The following is a 20,182-nucleotide window of genomic DNA, read 5'->3' as shown; positions in this document are numbered from 1 at the left end:
ATAAATTCTGTCAGCTGGACAAAAGTTTTTAAGAATTATTATCTTTCACTGCAGTTTGCAATAACAAGTGTTTATGTTATTAGTTAAGTCCATTGAACACCTGAGGTTGAACATAAACTGTATGAAGAAGTGGACTAAGCAAGTGTGACGTCACCCATAGTGTTCAGCGTCACTCAAATGAGGCTTGTGATGCTCATGGTTACAGAGAATCTGGAGCCAGGCTCTATGTTATGAATAGGATTTATTTGCCGGACAAAATAGCGAAAAAAAATGTAGGATCATGTAAAGCGGGTTAATATGAACATTTTAAGACCAAAATGATGAGGCTCACTGCAGCAGTTACAAAGAGAGGGGCCACAAGATCCCAATGTAAGTCAATTGAAACCAGAGTCAGAAGGAGCCAGAAGAGACTCCTGGAGCACTTCCTATTTGGCACATGGCGACTAGCACATTACCTATGTCCACCATATATACGGTCTATGGGTGTGAATCATTACTTAAGTCATATTTTGCATGCTCTGTCAAGCTCCTGATGGGTGATCACTGATCTGAATATCCCTATTGTTTTCTTTGTTTTGGGTCTGGGATAGAGCTGTAAATGGGTGATGGGTTGTGCAAAGTTGTACAGCTATTTGTGTTTAAAGGTGGACTGTCTTTCCTGACAAATATAACCTCTTTGACTCTCTTAAACCAGCTCTTCTCCTTTATCGGGCTCTGTACTTCAGATGAGTGGTTAGTGGCTTTGAGATGAAGATGCATGGCAGACTGGGGTCACGAGGGGTCAGAGTATGTTATTAGGTGTTAGATCACCCATTAGGGGCTTAGACAATCATGCAAAATATGACTCAGGTGAATGTTCACACTTCAGGGTGAGTGGACTTAACATATAACAGACATTCCTTACTGTAAACAACTCAGGTGTGTTAGTTCCACTGTAGTTAGCTTATCCCATCAAAAAGACAGACAGGCAGTGACTTACTAGAACCCTTTTCATTCAAATTTAAACCTTTACTGAAATACAAAATACTTCACCAAGGAACCACTCACCCACTCACACACATGCATGCACCAATGTAAACTCTCACTAGAGCAGCACACTAAACTAAATCATGTTCTGTGCAATAAGAAGGGGATTCCAGCAGCACATGCACAGGAGTACAACCTGTAGCTTGAGGCAAATCTGTGCAATAAGCTACTGGAAAATATAAAATCCCACCTGCTTTTACTCAGCAAAAACATCTGCAGGAATCCCAGGAATCTGAAAGATAACAACATTGGCCCAAAAGCCAGGTCTGAATTGTAGTTTACGCAGAGACATTACACGAGGACGCCTTGCCGTGCACCCCACATATTAGAGGCGACAGGTTTTGTTTTGAGAGGTCAGATATGCCTGTGACCCCATTGTGTGCACAGGAGAAGTAGGTCAATCATGTGCCGAGTCCCGTAAAACAAAATGTGAATGACATGTTCGCCTCCAGACTTCTCCCAGAGCAGCCACCGAAGCTACGATTTATGTCCCAAACCTGCCTCAGCGGGAATCCATATGCGATCCCAGCAAAGAACAAGCTAATGTCTTCTCCACGTCTCTCATTTTTGCACATTATTTTAAGTCAAAGTAACATTAACAGGCACTATGCTAATATTCTAAATTATCATAAAATGTGTGAAGAATTTATCTGGCGGTGCTCGTACTTGCCCGGGAAGATCTGAGGCTTTATGAAACACTTAAAGGACCCAAGTTATGCTATATAATGTGGTTTATAATGTTCCTCATCAAACACATACTGGAGCTGTGTTTTGTTTCCTTCACACATGTTTAACACACATATTTAGGCTGTGTTTTTCCTCATACTGAAAACACTACGTTCCACCTTGTGATGTCAAGTTCTCCACTGTGTTTTTAAACTCCATACATCTTCACTAGAATCATTTGGATAATTTCAGCCCTGGAATTGCCAATCTCTACTCAACAAAAGGTTAAAAATATTATTCAATTCAGCATTAATTGTCTACACACGTATAATAATGTCGTTAACCATATTGTCTAATGACAATACATTTTACAACAAACTATCTGTTGGTTATTTTGCTGTTTCATGTTGGCAGCTTTAAGGATTAGGCAAAGTTTCACATTTTCTTCATTTATTTATAAATGTGTGTGTTTGATGGCACTTGATTTTTAAAGGTAACCTGATTCATCGCAGCATTAGTTCGTAGCATCGTTCGCTCGACGGTAGGTGGGCACTTTTTTTATTTAACCAATCAATGCTGTTTGGTCGTGACGTATGTAATGCACCACTAATGGGGCTGACTGGTATATTAAGCTTTTCCCAAATCTCTTAGGAAAAAGGGCAATGTCTTTCCCCTTGATAAAATTCACCAAACATTCTCTTTGTTCCAGCTTTAAATCCTCGATCTCGGGAATCGTTGCCAACACAGAATGTATGGCTCTTCGCTGATTGGTCGGGGCCCGAACATGCACTTCCAGGGTTCTTGCAAAACCGTCTAGTGTATTCTGATTTCTGACCTAGTCGCTGGAGAGAAATGAAATTGAGTGAATGCAGTAGGTGGTAAATATTGTGCAAAATTGACTGTTGTGAGCCTTTAGTCATGTTATAATGCTGTTACCTCCTCAAAAACATACCTGGACTTGTGTTTTGTTTCATACACATCCTTTCCTTTACTATAACTCTCTGCATTCCCAAAGCTCTAACTGCTCTATTTCACCTTGTCATGTGGTGATATTTTTCAAGTTAACAGCTACTGTTTACTTTTAGTTCAGTAGAGATTGGTAATTCCATGGCTGAAATTATCCAAATTATTCTAGTGAAGGTGTATTTCCTGCATGACATCACTAGGCAGAACAGAGTATTGTCTGTTTGAGAGAAGAACTCAGCCTAAATATGCAGAGTTTGTGTGTTAAACAGGTGTGAATAACACAAAGCACAATACTGGGCATGTTTATGATGAGGAAATCATTATAGCATCATATCAGAAAGTAGCGTAATGTGCTACTTTTAATAGTTTTAAACAGAGGAAGTAAATTAATGACGAGCTTGTAGCGCAATTTAGCATAATTATAGCGTTAACATAATATAGCGTTAGAATAATTTCGTAGCATATGAAGTCATTATTAGCCTGGGGAGATTAGCGATTACATCCTCTCTCTCATGCACACTTATTCAAACAATTCTTCATTTTCTCAAAAATAGCAAGTCCAAGTATGTTGTCAACAGTTAAACACATTGAAATGACTTTATCCCACATATTGTTTCATTTAGGGAAGGATATTTTGCATTGGATCTAGAGCCAAACAAAAGCACATGCACAAACGGTCTCATAGTAGTCCTGGAGTAATAAGTAGGTCAAGGTTGCCTCAGCTCCTGTGGTGAGGCCGTAAACTGTCTTGGAGTGTAAAGTCTAACTGTACCAAAACTCAACCCCAACGCGCTATAATATTAGGCTCCCAAATGGGCCTTTTGTACCCAGTGTTTGTGTGAAGTCACGAGAAAGAACCGTGCCTAAGGTGTGTGCGTGAAGGAGCCGTCACCTCTCTGCCATCCCCAGCACGGTTTCTCTGCGAATTTAGGGTCCCTCCGGGTCTCTACACTTCCTACAATTGGTGTGGAATTTAAGAGCGGAAAGCCAAGAAAAGCGAGCAGGAATATAAAGTGCAGAGGGTTAGCTACTATCACAGGCGAGTTTCTTTACTACTTCCTATCGAGGAATAGTGGGAGAGACAGGCTCTGATGGTGCTGTGTGAACCAAGTTATTACACTTTTGTATTCGGGTTGCACAATATAGCTCTCTTATACAGCAAAATTATTGGTATTGCAATATTGGATAACACAAAATCAATACTATAAGAAGATAAATATATTTCAACAGCACATTTTTGTTTACTAGTTGAAAAGGTGACTGAAATTAACTGTTTTTAGGAAGCGATAGTCATACTGTAGTCTTGTTTTTGTCTTGGGTTAGTCTATGTCAGTTGTGGAAAGAGTACTGAAAATTTGTCATGGACTAAAAGTACAGTTACTAATAATGTAAAGTAATGTACAAGTTTTGTTGCCAAAACTGTACTTAAGTAAAAGTACAAAGTATGCATGAATAATGAGAGCAGACGATATAGTGCTGTTATGTGTGTTTGTCGATACCGAAAGGAGCAGAGACGGGTGTGGATTGAGACTTGTGCACAACTCAGTAACTTCCATGACTCAAATTGTAACTAAATACAATCACATGACTAGAATTATACACATGTACAGCTTTAAATATATTCTGAAAAAAGGACAATTATCCCAAAATCTACTCAATTACAGTAATGTGTAATTGAAGTTAGATACCTCTGGCCTCGGTTAAGTTTTTATTTGGACACATTTGAATAATATGTATGGACATACTATGAAAAGAAGTACATTTACAACACGTTACACGTACACATTAACGTACAGATTTCTGTTATGCTAAGTGCGCTAGATGATGATAAAACGTTATGTTACATATGTTTCATACTAGGCAATGTGGATGAAATGCCTTGCCTAAAGACACAACGATCACTGGCGCCCCACTGTGGCACCTGGCATTCCCAGTGGTCTCCCATCCAAGTATTAACCAGGCCCGGCCCTGCTTTGCTTCTGAGATCTGACAAGATCAGGTTCTGACAAGCGGGTATGGCCACCAGTATGTATGTTCCAAGAAAGCAAATCCTAGTTTGGATGAAAATGTGTGCAACGGCCAAGATGCACCCATTGACTGCAATGACTTTTAACTTGCATCATAATATTTGACAGAGACATTTTTCAGAAAATTTTTAATCTACAGTCCAAACTTAGAATTCTCATCCATTTTGTGTTTTTGCATAATCTCCTAAGCCTTGTTTCCAATGGTGAAGTATTACTTGGGAAATGGGAGTCAGAATGGGAAAACTTCGAATGCCAAATCCAAAATGTCATGTGGATTTGCTTTTAACATGGTGCATTAACTCTAAATTATTGATGTGTTAAAAGGTTGGATATTATTAGGTAATTCTGGGTTTGACTTGGAAGTACATGCTGAATATTGACCATATAAACAGTATAAGAGTCTTGGTGAGTAATAATTTTCACTCCAATTTCATATTAGAAATGATTTATTCATTTGTAATATTAAATCAGACACGTGCTTTTGGGTGATAAATAGATAGATCATTATGTAGAGCATTAATTTATATTTTGTTAACGGGCCAATATTATGCTATTTTATGATCCATGTTTTATTTTGTTTCATTCTAAAACTAAAATCTTTCATGAATACGGACATTTTTTGAGATCTAAAAGTCAAATCACTATATTCTAGTAGAAACGGTGGTGGTTATTTTGGGAAAATTTGCCGTCTATATTCAAACCAGATCCCACTTAAAACCTCCATACATTTTGCGGTTGGAAAAAGATGGCCATGTTTTTGCTGACCTGTCCAATATACCACACACAGTTGTACTTAGCTAATCTTCTCGGAGTTGTCACAGCCACCCTTCTGAAGACAACCCCTTTGTAAAACATAGGCTCTTCTTGTGTGGTCATCTGCTCTCCCCAAAACAAACAGTGTCTGTGAGTGGACATTTTACATTCCTGAGGACAGTGGAGTGGTCTGTCAGCTCATTAGTCAAAACGGGTACATTAGTAACAGCACTGTCCAGCTCCATCAGTCATACACCATCACACTGTGGGCCTGTGCTGATGGCGGGACACGGGTGACTGCAAAGAGGAGCCTCCAACACAATCCTACTGTAACTTCTGCAGCAAGCTCAAAACTACCAATCCATCATTGTCAGGTCTTCTACAAGCACGCGCCAATATTATGAAATTAGTGGAAAATTAATATGTTTTTACTCAGAAGTCCTCCAGGATAAGCACTTAGAGCCACGTGTATTGGATTTTTACACTTAAAGGTCCTATACTACGCAAAATTGACTCTTACGAACTTTAAGTCATGTTATAATGTTGTTATCTCCTCATAAACATGTCCGGAGTTGTGTTTTGTTTCATTCACACATGTTTGTCACACATCTCCAAATTTCAAAATGCTCTGTTCCACTTTGTGATGTCATGAAGCAGTAGTTTTCAAGTTACCTTTTACATTTTGTTCAGTAGATTTGCAATTCCAGGGCTGAAATTATCCAAATGTTTCTAATGAAGGTTTCAGTTTGAGAGAAGAACTCAACCTAAATATGCAGGGTTTGTGTGTTAAACATGTATGAATGAAATCAAACACAACTCTAAGTGTATATTATGACACAGATCAGAAAATAGCGTAACATGAGCGCTTTTAAAGGTGAACTTAAATATATATATATATTACAATAATCAACATAAAAACAAAACACAAAAACATAAAGCAACACTCATAACAAAACAAAACAACAAAAAATTGTTTTGTTCATTTCCCCCGACCACACACACAAATTTGGTTAAATAAAACAAAAGTAATGTGGTAGTGCAGCATAAACACACTGCTGGGCCCCCTTACATTGATGTATTTTGGCCAGTTTATAATTGAAATTCCTTTTCTCTGTCTTTCTTCCCTTTTTTTCTCAAATTTTTAAATAAACATTTTTATTCTCTACTTAAACAAATATTATTTCCACCATCATCATTTCCATTCATCATCTTTTACTATTTATTTTTATACAGTATTAAATTATTGGATTATATTAATTCATTAATTAATATTTATTTATATTTATATGATATTTTATTTTATATTTATTTTAAAGGTGAATTTTTCTAATGAGAGGTCTGCCATCTGCTTGACTCCATGGAGACATCCTTGCTTTGCCTGGAATGTACAGCATTAAAATTACCTTGCATTTGTTTAAATGGGGGAAAAAAAAAAACATTGAAAAACACCCATTCTAACTGAGTGTGAGGTCAGATCTCTCCACAGATTAGTCTCATAACTTGTTCTGTTGGCGTCACTTGCTAACCTCTATGAAGACAAATAACGATGATTAATAACATATTGTGGAACATTCCAGGGAAAGCAGTAGCATCTCCACGGAGACAAGCACGTGGAAGACTCTCCTCCAAAATATTTATAACACACCTTTGGCTCCCTGGCCCTGTCCTGGTGAAAAATGGCACCTCCCGTTGATGTTGATGTTGGATTCCCAGATTTCACCTGGAAAATATAACACCATGAGTTACTGATAAACTGAGTGCAAGCAGGTCAGTAAACCAGGCCAGGATTATTTATGTAAGTAAGAGTATGAATAAAATAAATATTTAGTCAGAGCCAGATTTATCAATTCTAAACTTCAACAGACTTTCTTCTCTTGCCACAGGGTGAGCCAGAGAAACACCAGGAAGGGTTTCCAGACGAAAATCAAAGTCAAATGTAAGATTGACAACAGAAACAAAAAAAGTCCAAATCATTTTAGACTTACTGGCCGATCACAGGGTTGATGATAGGTGCACACTACCTGTTACATTAAAAACACTGATTTTTACTGCATTAAAATGTGAAAAACAAAAGGTGTTAACACAGTTTGCAGTTATCCAAATGTTTTTCTTATGCACTCTTAGCATTCTAATTCTTCACTGTGATGAGTTTATAAGCTCTCTTAACAGCTCTCAGACACCAGTGCAGTTTAACCGTGACAGTAAAGCTAACAACAACTAGAATGCAAATGCACACTTCCTGATTACTGGACAATAAATTGCTCTAACATGTTAAAATGAGATCATGAGAGTACACAGCAGACTTATTTTGAGGTGTTTATACAATATAATCTGTACTAGGGCAAGACAACTACATAAAAAAAAGCATAGACTGTATAAAACAGTGCACCTGACTCCAGTCAAATGAAGCAAGCAGTTATAGGGCGAATCTGTAGCCAAGTTCCATATTAGGAAAAGGAATTTATTTATGGAGAAAATAGTGAAATAAAAAGACCAGAATCAAGTACAGTGGGTTAATACGAACATTTTAAGACCAAAATGACAAGGCTCAGTGCGGCGGTTACAGAAAGAGGGGTGATGATTTTTCAATGTAAAGTCAATTGGAGCCAAATTTGATGGAGCCAGAAGCGCCTCCACGCTCACTTCCTATTTGGGACCCTCCTTGTTTTTTATAATCTGGGAGTATCTGCTTCATCGGCTGTTTATAATGTTAAATAAACTGTTTTTTTCCCTCTTCATCCACCCGAAACTCAACCATTCCTCTTAAAGATTTCCAGCTGCTCCTGTTTATCAGTGACTCATTTTGCCAACTCATTTCTATCTAAAACATCACTAGCACACGTTCAACCCTCACTGCCCTGTGTACTGACAGGCACACTCAAGATAAAACGCATTAGACTCACTAGAAAAACACACTTAATCCTCTCCACCAATACACCTTGTAGTTTTCCAATGAAGCTGCAGGGGACAAGACAATGGCACATACCCAGATTTCAGCCAATAAAAATGTTTGATAAATTACTCATTCACAATAGCGCAGAATTTGGGGTAAAAGTTCAGACTTGCCAGAGTGAAAAAAACACAAGTCTACTGCGTCACGGGTTGGCTAATATCAATATTCTAAAGTGCCCATCTTCGGTAAAGCTGCAAGCCATTTCCATGAAGTCAAACATATAAAATGCTCATAATTGTGCCCAGAGCGGAGAGAGGGCGATTTTAATAGACCATGGAATTGTTTTATTTGAAATAGTTCAGGCTCACTTAGTTTAATCCTGTCTAATTATTTAGAACGTAAACAACAAACTTCTCTGTATGTTGAGAATGAATGCCATACTGACCACTGCACTAAAGAGCTCCAGGAAAGTTCATTCTGACTCTTAATATCTTGACTAATCATGCCTAATCGGATGTTTATGTAAAGAAAAGAGGCTTTGTTTGTTCAATTAGTTGTATATTTTTGGATGTGTTTCATTCGAGAGCAGATTATTACGGCTGCCAAGGAGGTGGAGAAAAAAATAAGTAAAGCCAATATTAGTATTAGGTTTTTAGAAAGGGTCAAGCAGCAGGACAAATAATACGAGTTGCCAAAAAGGTACCGCCTTCAACCACCAAAGGCCAAGCACCATTCATTATGAAGCCTTAATTTGATCAATTAATAATGTGAGCCATAGCTATCAAAGTTTTAACCCTGTAAAACTCGTCTTTGACTCGACTTTTTGCATGCTCATGAGTATTTTTTACATTACAAATCACTTGAAGACAATGATCTAAGGTTGCTCTCCGTGAAGATGCCATTGCTTTGCTTGAAATGTTCCACAATTTACAAATCAGATCTGTGAAAAGGCAACACTACTGAGTAAGAATGTATGTATCAGCGTGTTCGGTAAATACCATGATAGATAGAAGTTTAATGCCAGACTTTGAAATATTACTGGCAAGGCAATAAAATAGGGACAAGGAAGTGTAGAGCCCCCAGCTAGAAAGTTACAAATTGCACAATCGACAAGTTTACTGTCTCATTTTTGTGGAATAAGACGTGTTACAAATGCTCCCTACAGACTGGATTTCTACTTAAAAAATCCATCCCCAGCGACCTCTTATCATGTGCAGGTGCTGGTATAGCTCTCACTATCATGTTGAACAGAATCAGAGTCTTTCCGTCGCCCACTGTTGTGTCTGACGGCATATGAGAACGATGGGAACGCGTTACTAGGGAATGGAGAAGCACAAACACAGTCTATCTATGGGCCTGTTTCCGCCTTGGCCCGGCCTCTCTATAACATCCATTCATTCAAACTGAGGCGAGAGCAGTGTCTTGTCAGTTTCACCTCCCACGCTATGACTCCACGGACACGCCCACCTCCATGTTCAGATCTGATGTCTCTACTAGCCCCTGCAGTGAAACCAGACCCCGCTTAAGGCCCCAAGAGGCTTCCTCTGGCTGTTCAACAGACTAAAGGAACTGGAGGCATTAGAGGCTTATCACTTCTCGTAATCCTGTGTTTCAGCGACTAGTAGTAAATATGCCATGCTCCAAAGCCGTAAGGTCTTCACAGGATCTCAGGGTTGAGGAACAGGAATCCAGATGTGGTATGTCCCAACACAGTCTGGCTCCATATATTTCGGCTATTTATAGCGCCAGCCTCTGTTTTGAGGACATCACGGTTCTCAGGTTTCCCTCGATTTCCAGAAGCTTTTTATCTTCTGTCACACGCTCACTCTAAGGTTGAAGCAAAGCACCACTAAACATGCTTTTTACAAATTTTTACACAAAACATTAGAGGAGCATAAATCCTAAAGTTGAAAAAACTTTTACTGAGGCCAACACATAAAAGGTCAAAGGGCACATGCTCTCTAAACATGAACCTGAACTTTCATTCAAAACAAGACAAAGCTATGTTAGAAATGCACATAGCGTGAACTTAAACGTGACATTCTCCTGGAGTCATGTTTCGGGATGCAAAAATTTATAATAGTATTAGACACAAATGGAAAAAAGAGGTTCAGTAATTTTTGAAGAAACATGGATGGCTACACAAATACTAAGCTACTATTAATGTGCTTAAAGTTAAGTAGCCCATGAATACCATACCATAAAAGTTGCAGTCTTGAAACAATTATTTTAAAATATACTAGTAAACCTATAAAGTTATAATATGAGCAAAGTGGATCAGTTTTATACCATTATATAAAAAAGGGTACAGATCTGTGCACCATCAGTCTCAAAATTCTAGCTATTATATTTAGGAAAGGAGAAGGGGAAGCTGGAACAGCACTGAATACTTAAAAGAGCCACATTTTCAAGCACGTGTCCCTCTAGTGGCCACACTTGAAACTACAACTTAAAGGAGCATCATAAAACATTTGGATTTGTAGCAAATACAAAATAAAAATTGCATTCTGACAAAAAACTTTGTACAGAAACTTATCAAGGATCATTAATCTATTTGTATCTCATTATTTGTTGTTTTAGTCCGTCATGTTTTATCTATAGATTCATTTCTTCACATTCTTAAGCATTAAAAAGTAACAAGTTGCACTATGTATTTTTTTGTATAACGCTGATTTTTTTTTTAAATAGGTAGGTTATTTATTTGCCTAGAATGTTCCACAGTATGGCAATAGACTAAACTATCTCCATGGAGACAGCAGATAACACCACTAGACCAAAGTTGCAGTCAGATCTATTGAGAGTTGATCTTGTTTTTAATGTTTTTTTGTTTTGTTTTTTTCTTTTTTAGCTCTAAGATATGGTTAATTAAAGCAATGCATCACTGATAAGTTTCAGACAAAGCAATAACAACTCAACTGATCTTCTAAGACTAAATATGTTACATGGTGCACATTTAAGGACATGTCCCGTATAAGTGTCATTTGTCCTGATACTATTAATTGTGTCTTAATTTGACCGGAAGCGACCACTTGGCTCAGGCGCGTGGATGAAATATTTGTCCGGTGATGAGGGCTTGGCTGCGGAATGCATTTTTCCCTTGTGTGTGCGTCTCGGATATTACTCCGACTGGCTCTGAGGTAAGACAGCGGAACGCCCCTTTGCGCTCGCACTGCGCTCCCATTGGTTCACGCACAGACTCAGGAATGTCCTTAAAACGTTTAAATAGCACATCTATGAGCGGGATAAGGCAGTAGAATAAGAACTAGTAACAGGATAAAGAAGAGGAGACGCGTTACCTCTAACGGGATATAGCACTTTCACTTTAAAAATACTTTTTGAGGGGCATTTTATTTAAACAGGTAAGAACCAAATTCTCTTTTTCTTATTTTAAAGATTGAGACATTAGAGGTAATTGACTGTATTTTGTTGTTAGGTACCAATTGAGATTTGACAATGATGCTGTGCGGCATCTTTCTGCTTTTGATGCTTTGGAGTGGAGAGGGGGCGAGACTAGCAGGTGAGGATGAAGACTATTTGTTAAATTTACACTTTTGTTTATTATAGAGGGCTAATATTTAATCATATGGTTTTCTGACAGAGACCCGTGATGATAATAGCGTGTATGACTTGTTCGACCTGGCAAGAGTAAACAAGAAACAAAACGGAGTGAGCCTGGTGAAAGGCGCTGATCCATACAGCCCTGCATACAAAGTTCTGAACGCAGACCTGATCCCCGCCGTACCGGACAACGCGCTCCGGGACCTGCTCGACTCCATCCAAGCCGAGAGAGGATTCCTGCTCCTGGTCAACCTCAAGCAGTTCAAAAAGACCCGGGGCAGCCTGCTGACGGTGGAGAAGAGCGACGGTTCCGGGCCCGTGTTTGAGATCGTGTCCAACGGCAGAGCGAACACTCTGGACCTGGTTTACTCCACCGCGAGCCAGCAGCAGGTCGTGTCCATAGAGGAGGTGGACCTGGCCACGGGGCACTGGAAGAACCTCACGCTGTTTGTGCAAGATGACCGCGCTCAGCTGTTTGTGGGCTGTGAGGAGATCAATGCGGCCGAGATGGACGTGCCAATCCAGAGCGTGCTCAGCCCAGACGTGGCAGACATCGCCAGGCTCAGGATTGGAAAGGGAGCCGTGAAGGACAAATTCATGGTGAGTTACTTTACTATTACTATGACTATTATATGTAGGTAGTTAGTAATGACTAGTATACTGTGACTGCTGTTGTATTGCACTTGTTAATAAATGTGAATGTGATTTTTAGGGAGTACTTCAGAACGTGCGTTTTGTCTTTGGCACCACTCTTGATGCCATACTGAGAAACAAGGGATGCCAGAATGGAGGTATTTACACAATCCCAGTGAATATGCACAGAATTATAAAAAGCATATAATGTTTTCAGTAAACTCATGAAGCTGTCCCTGCCTGCCTCTGCAGCTGCCATCACTGATGTCATGACCCTGGACAACCCAGTCAATGGCTCCAGCCCTGCCATCAGAACTGACTTCATGGGCCACAAATCCAAAGGTGAGAGTGGTGCTGCAGATTATTTGTGTGCAAACCCATGTGTACACAGCCCTGTAGAGCTCTGCTAATGTGTCAATATGTCTCCTCAGATGTGCAGTCCGTGTGCGGTCTCTCCTGTGAGGACATCAGCAGCATGTTCAAGGAGCTCAAAGGCCTTGGTGTGGTCGTCAAACAGTTGTCCACTGAGCTGCGTAAAGTGGTAAGACCTCAGGCTCTGCTCTTTGTCACTACTTTTTCCACTGTTGCCATTACACACAGAGCCACTTGTCGCTTTAATGGAGAGTGCCCGCCAAGCTCCTAATGAATCCCATGTGAATATACAAATATGTTTGGCAGAGTCGTGCATTCGCACTGCATCGCTAGAGTCAAGCAATGTCTTAATCACAATGTCGCTCTGTGGTTCATTTTGTATTGGAACCTTGGCAAAGTGAAAGTTTCCACTTTCAGTCCAGCATCATAATCCCTTCTCTTTTCACTTTTTCTTCCAGTCTGAAGACAGCAATTCTTTGATAGCCAGACTGGCTATCCAGAATGGAGTGTGCCTCCACAACGGCATCATGCACAAGGACAAAGATGAATGGACTGTGGACGGCTGCACTGAGTGCACCTGTCAGGTACGGCTCATACTGTCTCTGGAGTGCTTAGCTCCTGCTTACACCTGTCAGCACAAGAGCACAGCAGTGTGAGGCCTTTAGTCTCATTATCAGGTCACTACAAAGTGATTCTGTCTGGGTAATTAGCTGGGTGATGAGTGAGTGGCAGTCAGGTTTATGTGTTCTAACAACACAGTTAAAGTGTCAGGTTCCTGATAAAATCATCCCCACTCAGAAAAGCAGCAATTAGTCTTGGACCACTGCCAGAGGGCTGTGTCAAGTCAGTAAGCCATTAAGTCATTATCCTGTAATAATGTGAGTATTCTTTACAGAACTCTGCCACTGTCTGCCGTAAGATCTCCTGCCCCCTGATCCCCTGTGCCAACGCTACTGTGCCAGATGGAGAGTGCTGCCCTCGCTGTGGGACTGGTAAGTCTCTCTTTCCACATTTTAGTCATAAAAAAAAAAACTGAACAAAACTAAATCTAAAATCTATGTACTGTTCTTACAGCCAATGATTACCCTGAAGACGGCTGGTCTCCCTGGTCTGACTGGACTCACTGCTCTGTGACATGTGGGCGGGGCATTCAGCAGCGTGGCCGCTCATGTGACCGCATCAACAGTAACTGTGATGGCACATCTGTGCAGACCCGCGACTGCTACCTGCAGGAGTGCGACAAACGCTGTGAGTTAATGCTCCAAGAGAGGAGGAAATATATATGTGTTTGAGAATACTGAATACTGACCTGTGTGTGCTTCTTACAGTCAAACAGGATGGAGGCTGGAGCCATTGGTCACCCTGGTCTTCCTGCTCTGTGACCTGTGGAGAGGGTGTCATAACCCGTATCCGCCTGTGCAACTCCCCCACACCACAGATGGGAGGCAGGGACTGTCAGGGAGAGGGCCGCCAAACTGAAGTCTGCCGCAAATCACATTGTCCAAGTAGGTTACTTTACAACTTCTGATAACATTGTACATGTGTTAAGGCACATATAAAATAATAATATATTTGCTTTTATAGTTAATGGTAACTGGGGTCCCTGGTCACCATGGAACAGCTGCACTGTTACCTGCGGTGGAGGAGTCCAGATGCGGAAACGCCTGTGTTCTGACCCTGTGCCCAAATATGGAGGAAAGGACTGTGTTGGTGATGCGACTATGACTCAGCTGTGCAACAAACAAGACTGTCCAATTGGTAAGCACTGCACACACAGATTATCCACAACATCCTCTCTTTTGGTTTGGCAGTGAAAATAACTGAGATTTCTTTTACAGATGGTTGTTTATCCAACCCATGCTTCCCTGGTGCTAAATGCACTAGCTCCCCTGACGGCTCATTTAAATGTGGTAAATGTCCTCTGGGCTACACTGGGAACGGAATCACCTGTAAAGACATAGATGAGTGCAAAGAGGTCCCTGATGCCTGCCACACACATAACGGAGTGCACCGCTGTGAGAACACAGAGCCTGGATACAACTGTCTGCCCTGCCCCTCACGCTTCTCTGGACCCCAGCCTTTCGGAAGAGGAGTGGAGCAGGCAACAGCTAAAAAACAGGTTTGAAATACTGCTCTTAAATCAGAGCTTAAGGCTAGCTGGGGAACCACTTGCAAGTTTTAATTCTATATCATTTGCTTTAGGTTTGCACGCCCCGTAACCCGTGCAAAGACGGTAGCCATGACTGCAACAAAAATGCAAACTGCATCTACTTGGGCATCTTCTCGGACTCCATGTACCGTTGTCAGTGCAAGCCGGGCTACGCTGGAAACGGACACATCTGTGGAGAGGACACTGACCTGGACGGATGGCCCAACATGGACCTACCCTGTGTGGAAAACGCCACCTACCACTGCAAGAAGGTAGCCATACCTCACACAGTCAGAATACCAAAGTGTACCTCAGATTTACAGTGCATATAATGAGGATTGTCTTTTAAACCGCTTCTTTGCTTTTTTTTATAGGATAATTGTCCCACCCTGCCCAACTCCGGCCAAGAGGACCACGACAAAGATGGCCTGGGCGATGAATGCGACCATGATGATGACAATGATGGAATCCCCGATGATAGGGTGAGTTTGAATTGTAATCTTTTTTTAGCTGAAACCAGGTTTTCCTTATGAAGCCGACACAGTAATCAGCACTAGCCAGCCTTCCTCTGGGCTATAGGAATGTTTCACTTTTGTGTTTCTCAGCACGCACCCCAGAGTTCAATTGTAAAGGCAGAAAGTGTAATATTGTTCTAAAGAAAAGCCAAAATTGAGCAAGGGGTGACTTTTTGCCCATAATTTCTGGTGTGAGTTAAATCTGTGGGAAAAATGCATCGTGGCTGGAAACATCTCTCACTTCCAGAGGAAAATGAAACTCTATACTTAACTAAACAAAGGACCTCTTAAATATTTGAACATTTAAAGTAGAAGCTTTATGTTTATGTATTTATTTTTTATTTAGGACAACTGCCAAAGAGTATACAACCCTGCCCAGTATGATGCAGATCGAGATGATGTTGGTGACAGCTGTGACAACTGCATATTTGAGGCTAACACTGACCAAGCCGACACAGACAGCAACGGAGAGGGAGACGCTTGTGCTGTGGACATTGATGGTGATGGTAAGTCAAACAGTCATGAGATTATTTTAAAAGTAGATAAATAAAAAGCACTGTCTAACTTTTCTTTGTTCAATAAAGGCATTCTAAATGAGAATGACAACTGCCCGTATGTGTACAATGTGGACCAGAGAGATACAGACAGGGACGGAGTGGGAGACCACTGTGATAACTGCCCCCTGGAGCACAACCCTGATCAGGTAACATCCATGACACTGGCAGCTTTCATCTCACACAGGAATGTTTTTCAAAGCTTTGCAATGAGCTTTTCTTCTCAAATATGATTATGATTTAGTCTGAACAGTGGGCACTTGTTTCAACTGAGGCATTGCTATCATACCAGCTGACAAGGAGTTACTTTTAAGTCCCTTTGCATTGTAGCACCTCTTATATTAGGCTGGTGAGAGACACTGAGGGCTTATTTGAAGTGAGGACAGCTTCCTTACAGTGTGCATGAAAGTGTCATCCTAAAGGAATCTTCCTCTTTGCAGATCGACTCTGACGCAGATCGCGTAGGAGACAAATGTGACAACAACCAGGACATTGATGAAGACGGTCACCAGAACAATCTGGACAACTGCCCATACATCCCCAATGCTAATCAGGCCGACCACGACAAGGATGGCAAGGGAGACGCTTGTGACCATGACGACGACAATGATGGCATTCCCGATGACAAAGACAATTGTCGCCTGGCCTTTAACCCCGATCAGCTCGACTCAGATAGTGAGTCACTTTCCCTTCTTTCCAAAAGACTGTAGCCCCATCATCTTTGACATATGTGCTAATCTGTCATTGTTTCATTCCTCCAGATGACGGCCGTGGTGATGTGTGCAAAGATGACTTTGACCAGGACAACGTGCTGGATATTTATGATGTGTGTCCAGAAAACTTTGCTATCAGTGAAACAGACTTCCGCAGATTCCAGATGGTTCCTCTGGATCCCAAAGGCACCTCTCAGATCGACCCCAACTGGGTTGTGCGGCATCAGGGCAAAGAGCTGGTCCAGACTGTCAACTGCGACCCTGGCATTGCTGTTGGTAAGATAATCAGGATACTTATTAGATGCTACTATTGAAAGTACTGTCATTCAACACTATACTAACCATATAATTGTCTTATTCCAGGCTTCGACGAGTTTAGTGCAGTGGATTTCAGTGGCACCTTCTTCGTGAACACAGACAGAGATGATGACTATGCTGGCTTTGTGTTTGGATACCAGTCCAGCTCTCGGTTCTACGCCGTCATGTGGAAACAGATCACACAGACATACTGGTCCCACACTCCCACCAGAGCACAGGGCTACTCCGGCCTGTCCATCAAAGTGGTCAACTCCACCACTGGCCCTGGAGAGCATCTGAGGAACGCCCTGTGGCACACTGGAGACACCCCCGGACAGGTGAGCCTCTCCTCTAAAGCATCAGTTAAAGCGACACAGTTCATGACAGTTATTCTCTATAAAGTCATCAGTTAAAGCTCCACTGTTTAGTTAATGACAGTTAATCATGTGTGGATTTGCTTCTCACAGGTCCGCACTCTGTGGCACGACCCCAAGAACATTGGCTGGAAAGACTTCACTGCCTACAGATGGCATCTCATTCACAGACCCAAGTCTGGACTTATCAGGTATGTTTGTTTACTTTGTCATGAGTCACTAAAAATGTATTTTCTGTTTTGAATGTGAAAGAGCTTACAAGCATTTCTCATATTGCAGAGTTGTGATGTACGAGGGCAAGAGAATCATGGCTGATTCTGGAAACATCTATGATAAAACATATGCCGGAGGACGACTAGGCCTGTACGTGTTCTCCCAGGAGATGGTGTACTTCTCAGACCTCAAATACGAATGTAGAGGTAAGACTTTAAAAATGTTTTAAGAGCGTTTTGATACAGCAGATAACGCAACTCTCCTGAAGATACTAATGTTTTCTTTTGTATCATTCCAGATTCATAAGTGGACCAAAGCGCCTCATAAATGAATGTATATGAAATAAAGTACAAGACCAGGATCAGCATCTCAACATCTAACTTTTCCTAAACAACTGCACTTGGTGGAGAAATGACCAGAGCAAATGAGGTACAGTCACCTCAGGACTTAAAGCCAAATCCAAGTTCAATGATCTCCACCACTGACTATGAACACAAGTGCAGCTGTGTTCAGAAGAAACGTGCCTTCCCCTCCATTAAAGGAGGGCCACATGTATCGCTTTGCACATGATAATCCGCTGTGGACGAGGGACCAAAAGGAAAAGTCTGCCTTATTTTATTTTTTATTTTTAAAACAATAATTATCTGCTGTGGACTCTCTGGACTTTTTAGAATGGGGAGCTAAAGCCCCTTGAAGGAACAGTTGAGGGACCGTGGACAGTATGAACTGACTGTTACTATCAGAGTGAGTGTGTTGTGCATGTGTTAGTGTGGCTGTGGACAATGAAGACTAAAGAGATTTGTAACAACCCCCAGATATAGAGACCACTATGTGGTGTAAGAGCTGGCCCACAGTATTCTTCTCAGGAAAGAGCACTAGAAGAATTAGAAGAGCACAAGTGGAGGACAGCACAGGGCCTGAGCTGGCAATTTATTGCAGCTTTGGACTGTTATTGTGATAAATATTTGTAAATCCTAAATGAACCTGTCAGGGGACGTTAACCACAAGGGCCAGTCTACTTCCTGCCAACCATTTGTACTATCTTAGATTCTACTTCGAGTTACACACAGAAAACAAGACCAGACCTAATGTGTTAGAGTGGCCTCACCCCAGCATCAGACTAATCAGTGCGTGCCTGGTGTGCCTGAGCTTGTGTGTACAGTTATGACAAGGGAACAACAAGAGGGAACCCTAATGTACAAACATTACCTCATTTCTTTTGTATCGAGGCCAGCAATACACGAGAATCACTTGTCTTAACGCAATCAAATGGTTGGCTTCTCGAGTTTAGCAAGACTTTAATATTGTTATGCTGTATATAAGATATTTTTGTAGCAAGAGAAGCCAGAGCTGGAAAGGATGTAAGAAGTGTAAAGTCTATTGTTCTATGTGTATGTTTTCTGTGCGTTTTTTGATAACTTATTGTTTTATATTGGTTATTTCATATTTGTAGATATATGCTATTTAAATAATTTATCTGGAAGCGTGGCCTATTATGGAAGTGCTTCTGTCTGTATAAATTTATTTGCACATTGACATGAGGATGTTATCATTTTGTATGTTTTTTTTTTAATATTAGTGAAGCCTTTCTATAAACATTTGTTCCATAGTTTCTACCCAAAGTGCTGTTTATACTCCAACTTGTGATTTTGTAATGTTTTCAACTGAACAATAAACCTCTAAGAAATATTTTCAGCTCCCTGTAATCTTTGCTCAGCCTTACTTCAGTATCTCGTTTGCCCGAGGTCTTAGGAAAAGCAAAACCCTGCTGTGTCTATGACTGGAATCTATTAGCACAGAGCCCGGAGTAAGGGAGTATCCTTGGGAGTTGACTGTGCAGAGGCAAAAATGAAATATAACGCCCTTAAGCAGCACATCCAAACAGATCCCATTGCACATTACACATGCATCTCCTTACACCTCCCAGTACAACTTCAAACTCTCCAATTTCTCTTACAAAGCCTTCTAAAGCACCAGTAGCAGTCTGACATGCAAAATATCCACCATTATTTAAAAGCGTTTAATAAGACAAATGCTACACTGAGGGTCTGTGTAGATTTTTTTTAACAGTGCTAAAAAGAGTTGTAATCTAACACAGCAGCTCGAAAAGCCAGACTGTCTGCTGCAGGTCTCTTTACATTAGAAGTGACCTCATTCTTACCATAGTGAGCTCACTATGTTTCCATTACCCCAAATGAGGAGCATATCTTCTCTACATCGCTGCATATATTCACTTGATTAGATTTATAAAAGTCTACCTACTGGGAAATAACTAGAGCAAAATATAACAAAAAAAGTTGGACAAAGACATCTATTGAACCTGCGTTGGCTTGTGGGTTAGATTCTTGGCTCTCTAACCCCCCGAGCTTTGCTGTGAAGACGGAATGTATTGAGATGGGGTCAGTGTGTAGAGCGAGGTGAGAAGTGAGGGGAGCAGGCCCATAGGTGTTGAAGGGTGCTGAGGTCACCCAGG

The 20,182-nt window shown here is 41.0% G+C and overlaps 1 protein-coding gene across 1 annotated transcript; it reads left to right on the top strand.

Moving 5' to 3' along the window:
* Positions 1 to 11,594: 11,594 nt before the first annotated feature.
* On the top strand, positions 11,595 to 19,398 carry LOC110155241 (thrombospondin-1-like). The gene is made up of 22 exons (XM_020919304.2): positions 11,595 to 11,690; positions 11,765 to 11,848; positions 11,930 to 12,489; positions 12,602 to 12,680; positions 12,775 to 12,864; positions 12,954 to 13,063; positions 13,353 to 13,478; positions 13,790 to 13,886; positions 13,969 to 14,142; positions 14,223 to 14,399; positions 14,479 to 14,652; positions 14,733 to 15,013; positions 15,097 to 15,315; positions 15,418 to 15,525; positions 15,905 to 16,064; positions 16,143 to 16,261; positions 16,553 to 16,787; positions 16,874 to 17,101; positions 17,189 to 17,460; positions 17,590 to 17,687; positions 17,776 to 17,915; positions 18,008 to 19,398. The coding sequence occupies exons 2-22, from the start codon at positions 11,785 to 11,787 to the stop codon at positions 18,013 to 18,015; spliced, it is 3,519 nt and encodes a 1,172-aa protein (XP_020774963.1). The 5' UTR covers positions 11,595 to 11,690; positions 11,765 to 11,784; the 3' UTR covers positions 18,016 to 19,398.
* The last annotated feature ends 784 nt before the right edge of the window (positions 19,399 to 20,182 follow it).

The sequence above is a fragment of the Boleophthalmus pectinirostris genome, unplaced genomic scaffold (genome assembly GCF_026225935.1).
Source record: "Boleophthalmus pectinirostris isolate CB_2022bp ecotype Guang Dong unplaced genomic scaffold, ASM2622593v1 HiC_scaffold_10, whole genome shotgun sequence".
Lineage (NCBI taxonomy): Eukaryota > Metazoa > Chordata > Actinopteri > Gobiiformes > Gobiidae > Boleophthalmus > Boleophthalmus pectinirostris.
The sequence above is the reverse complement of the archived record's forward strand: the minus strand, read 5'-3'. Positions and strand labels throughout refer to the sequence as shown.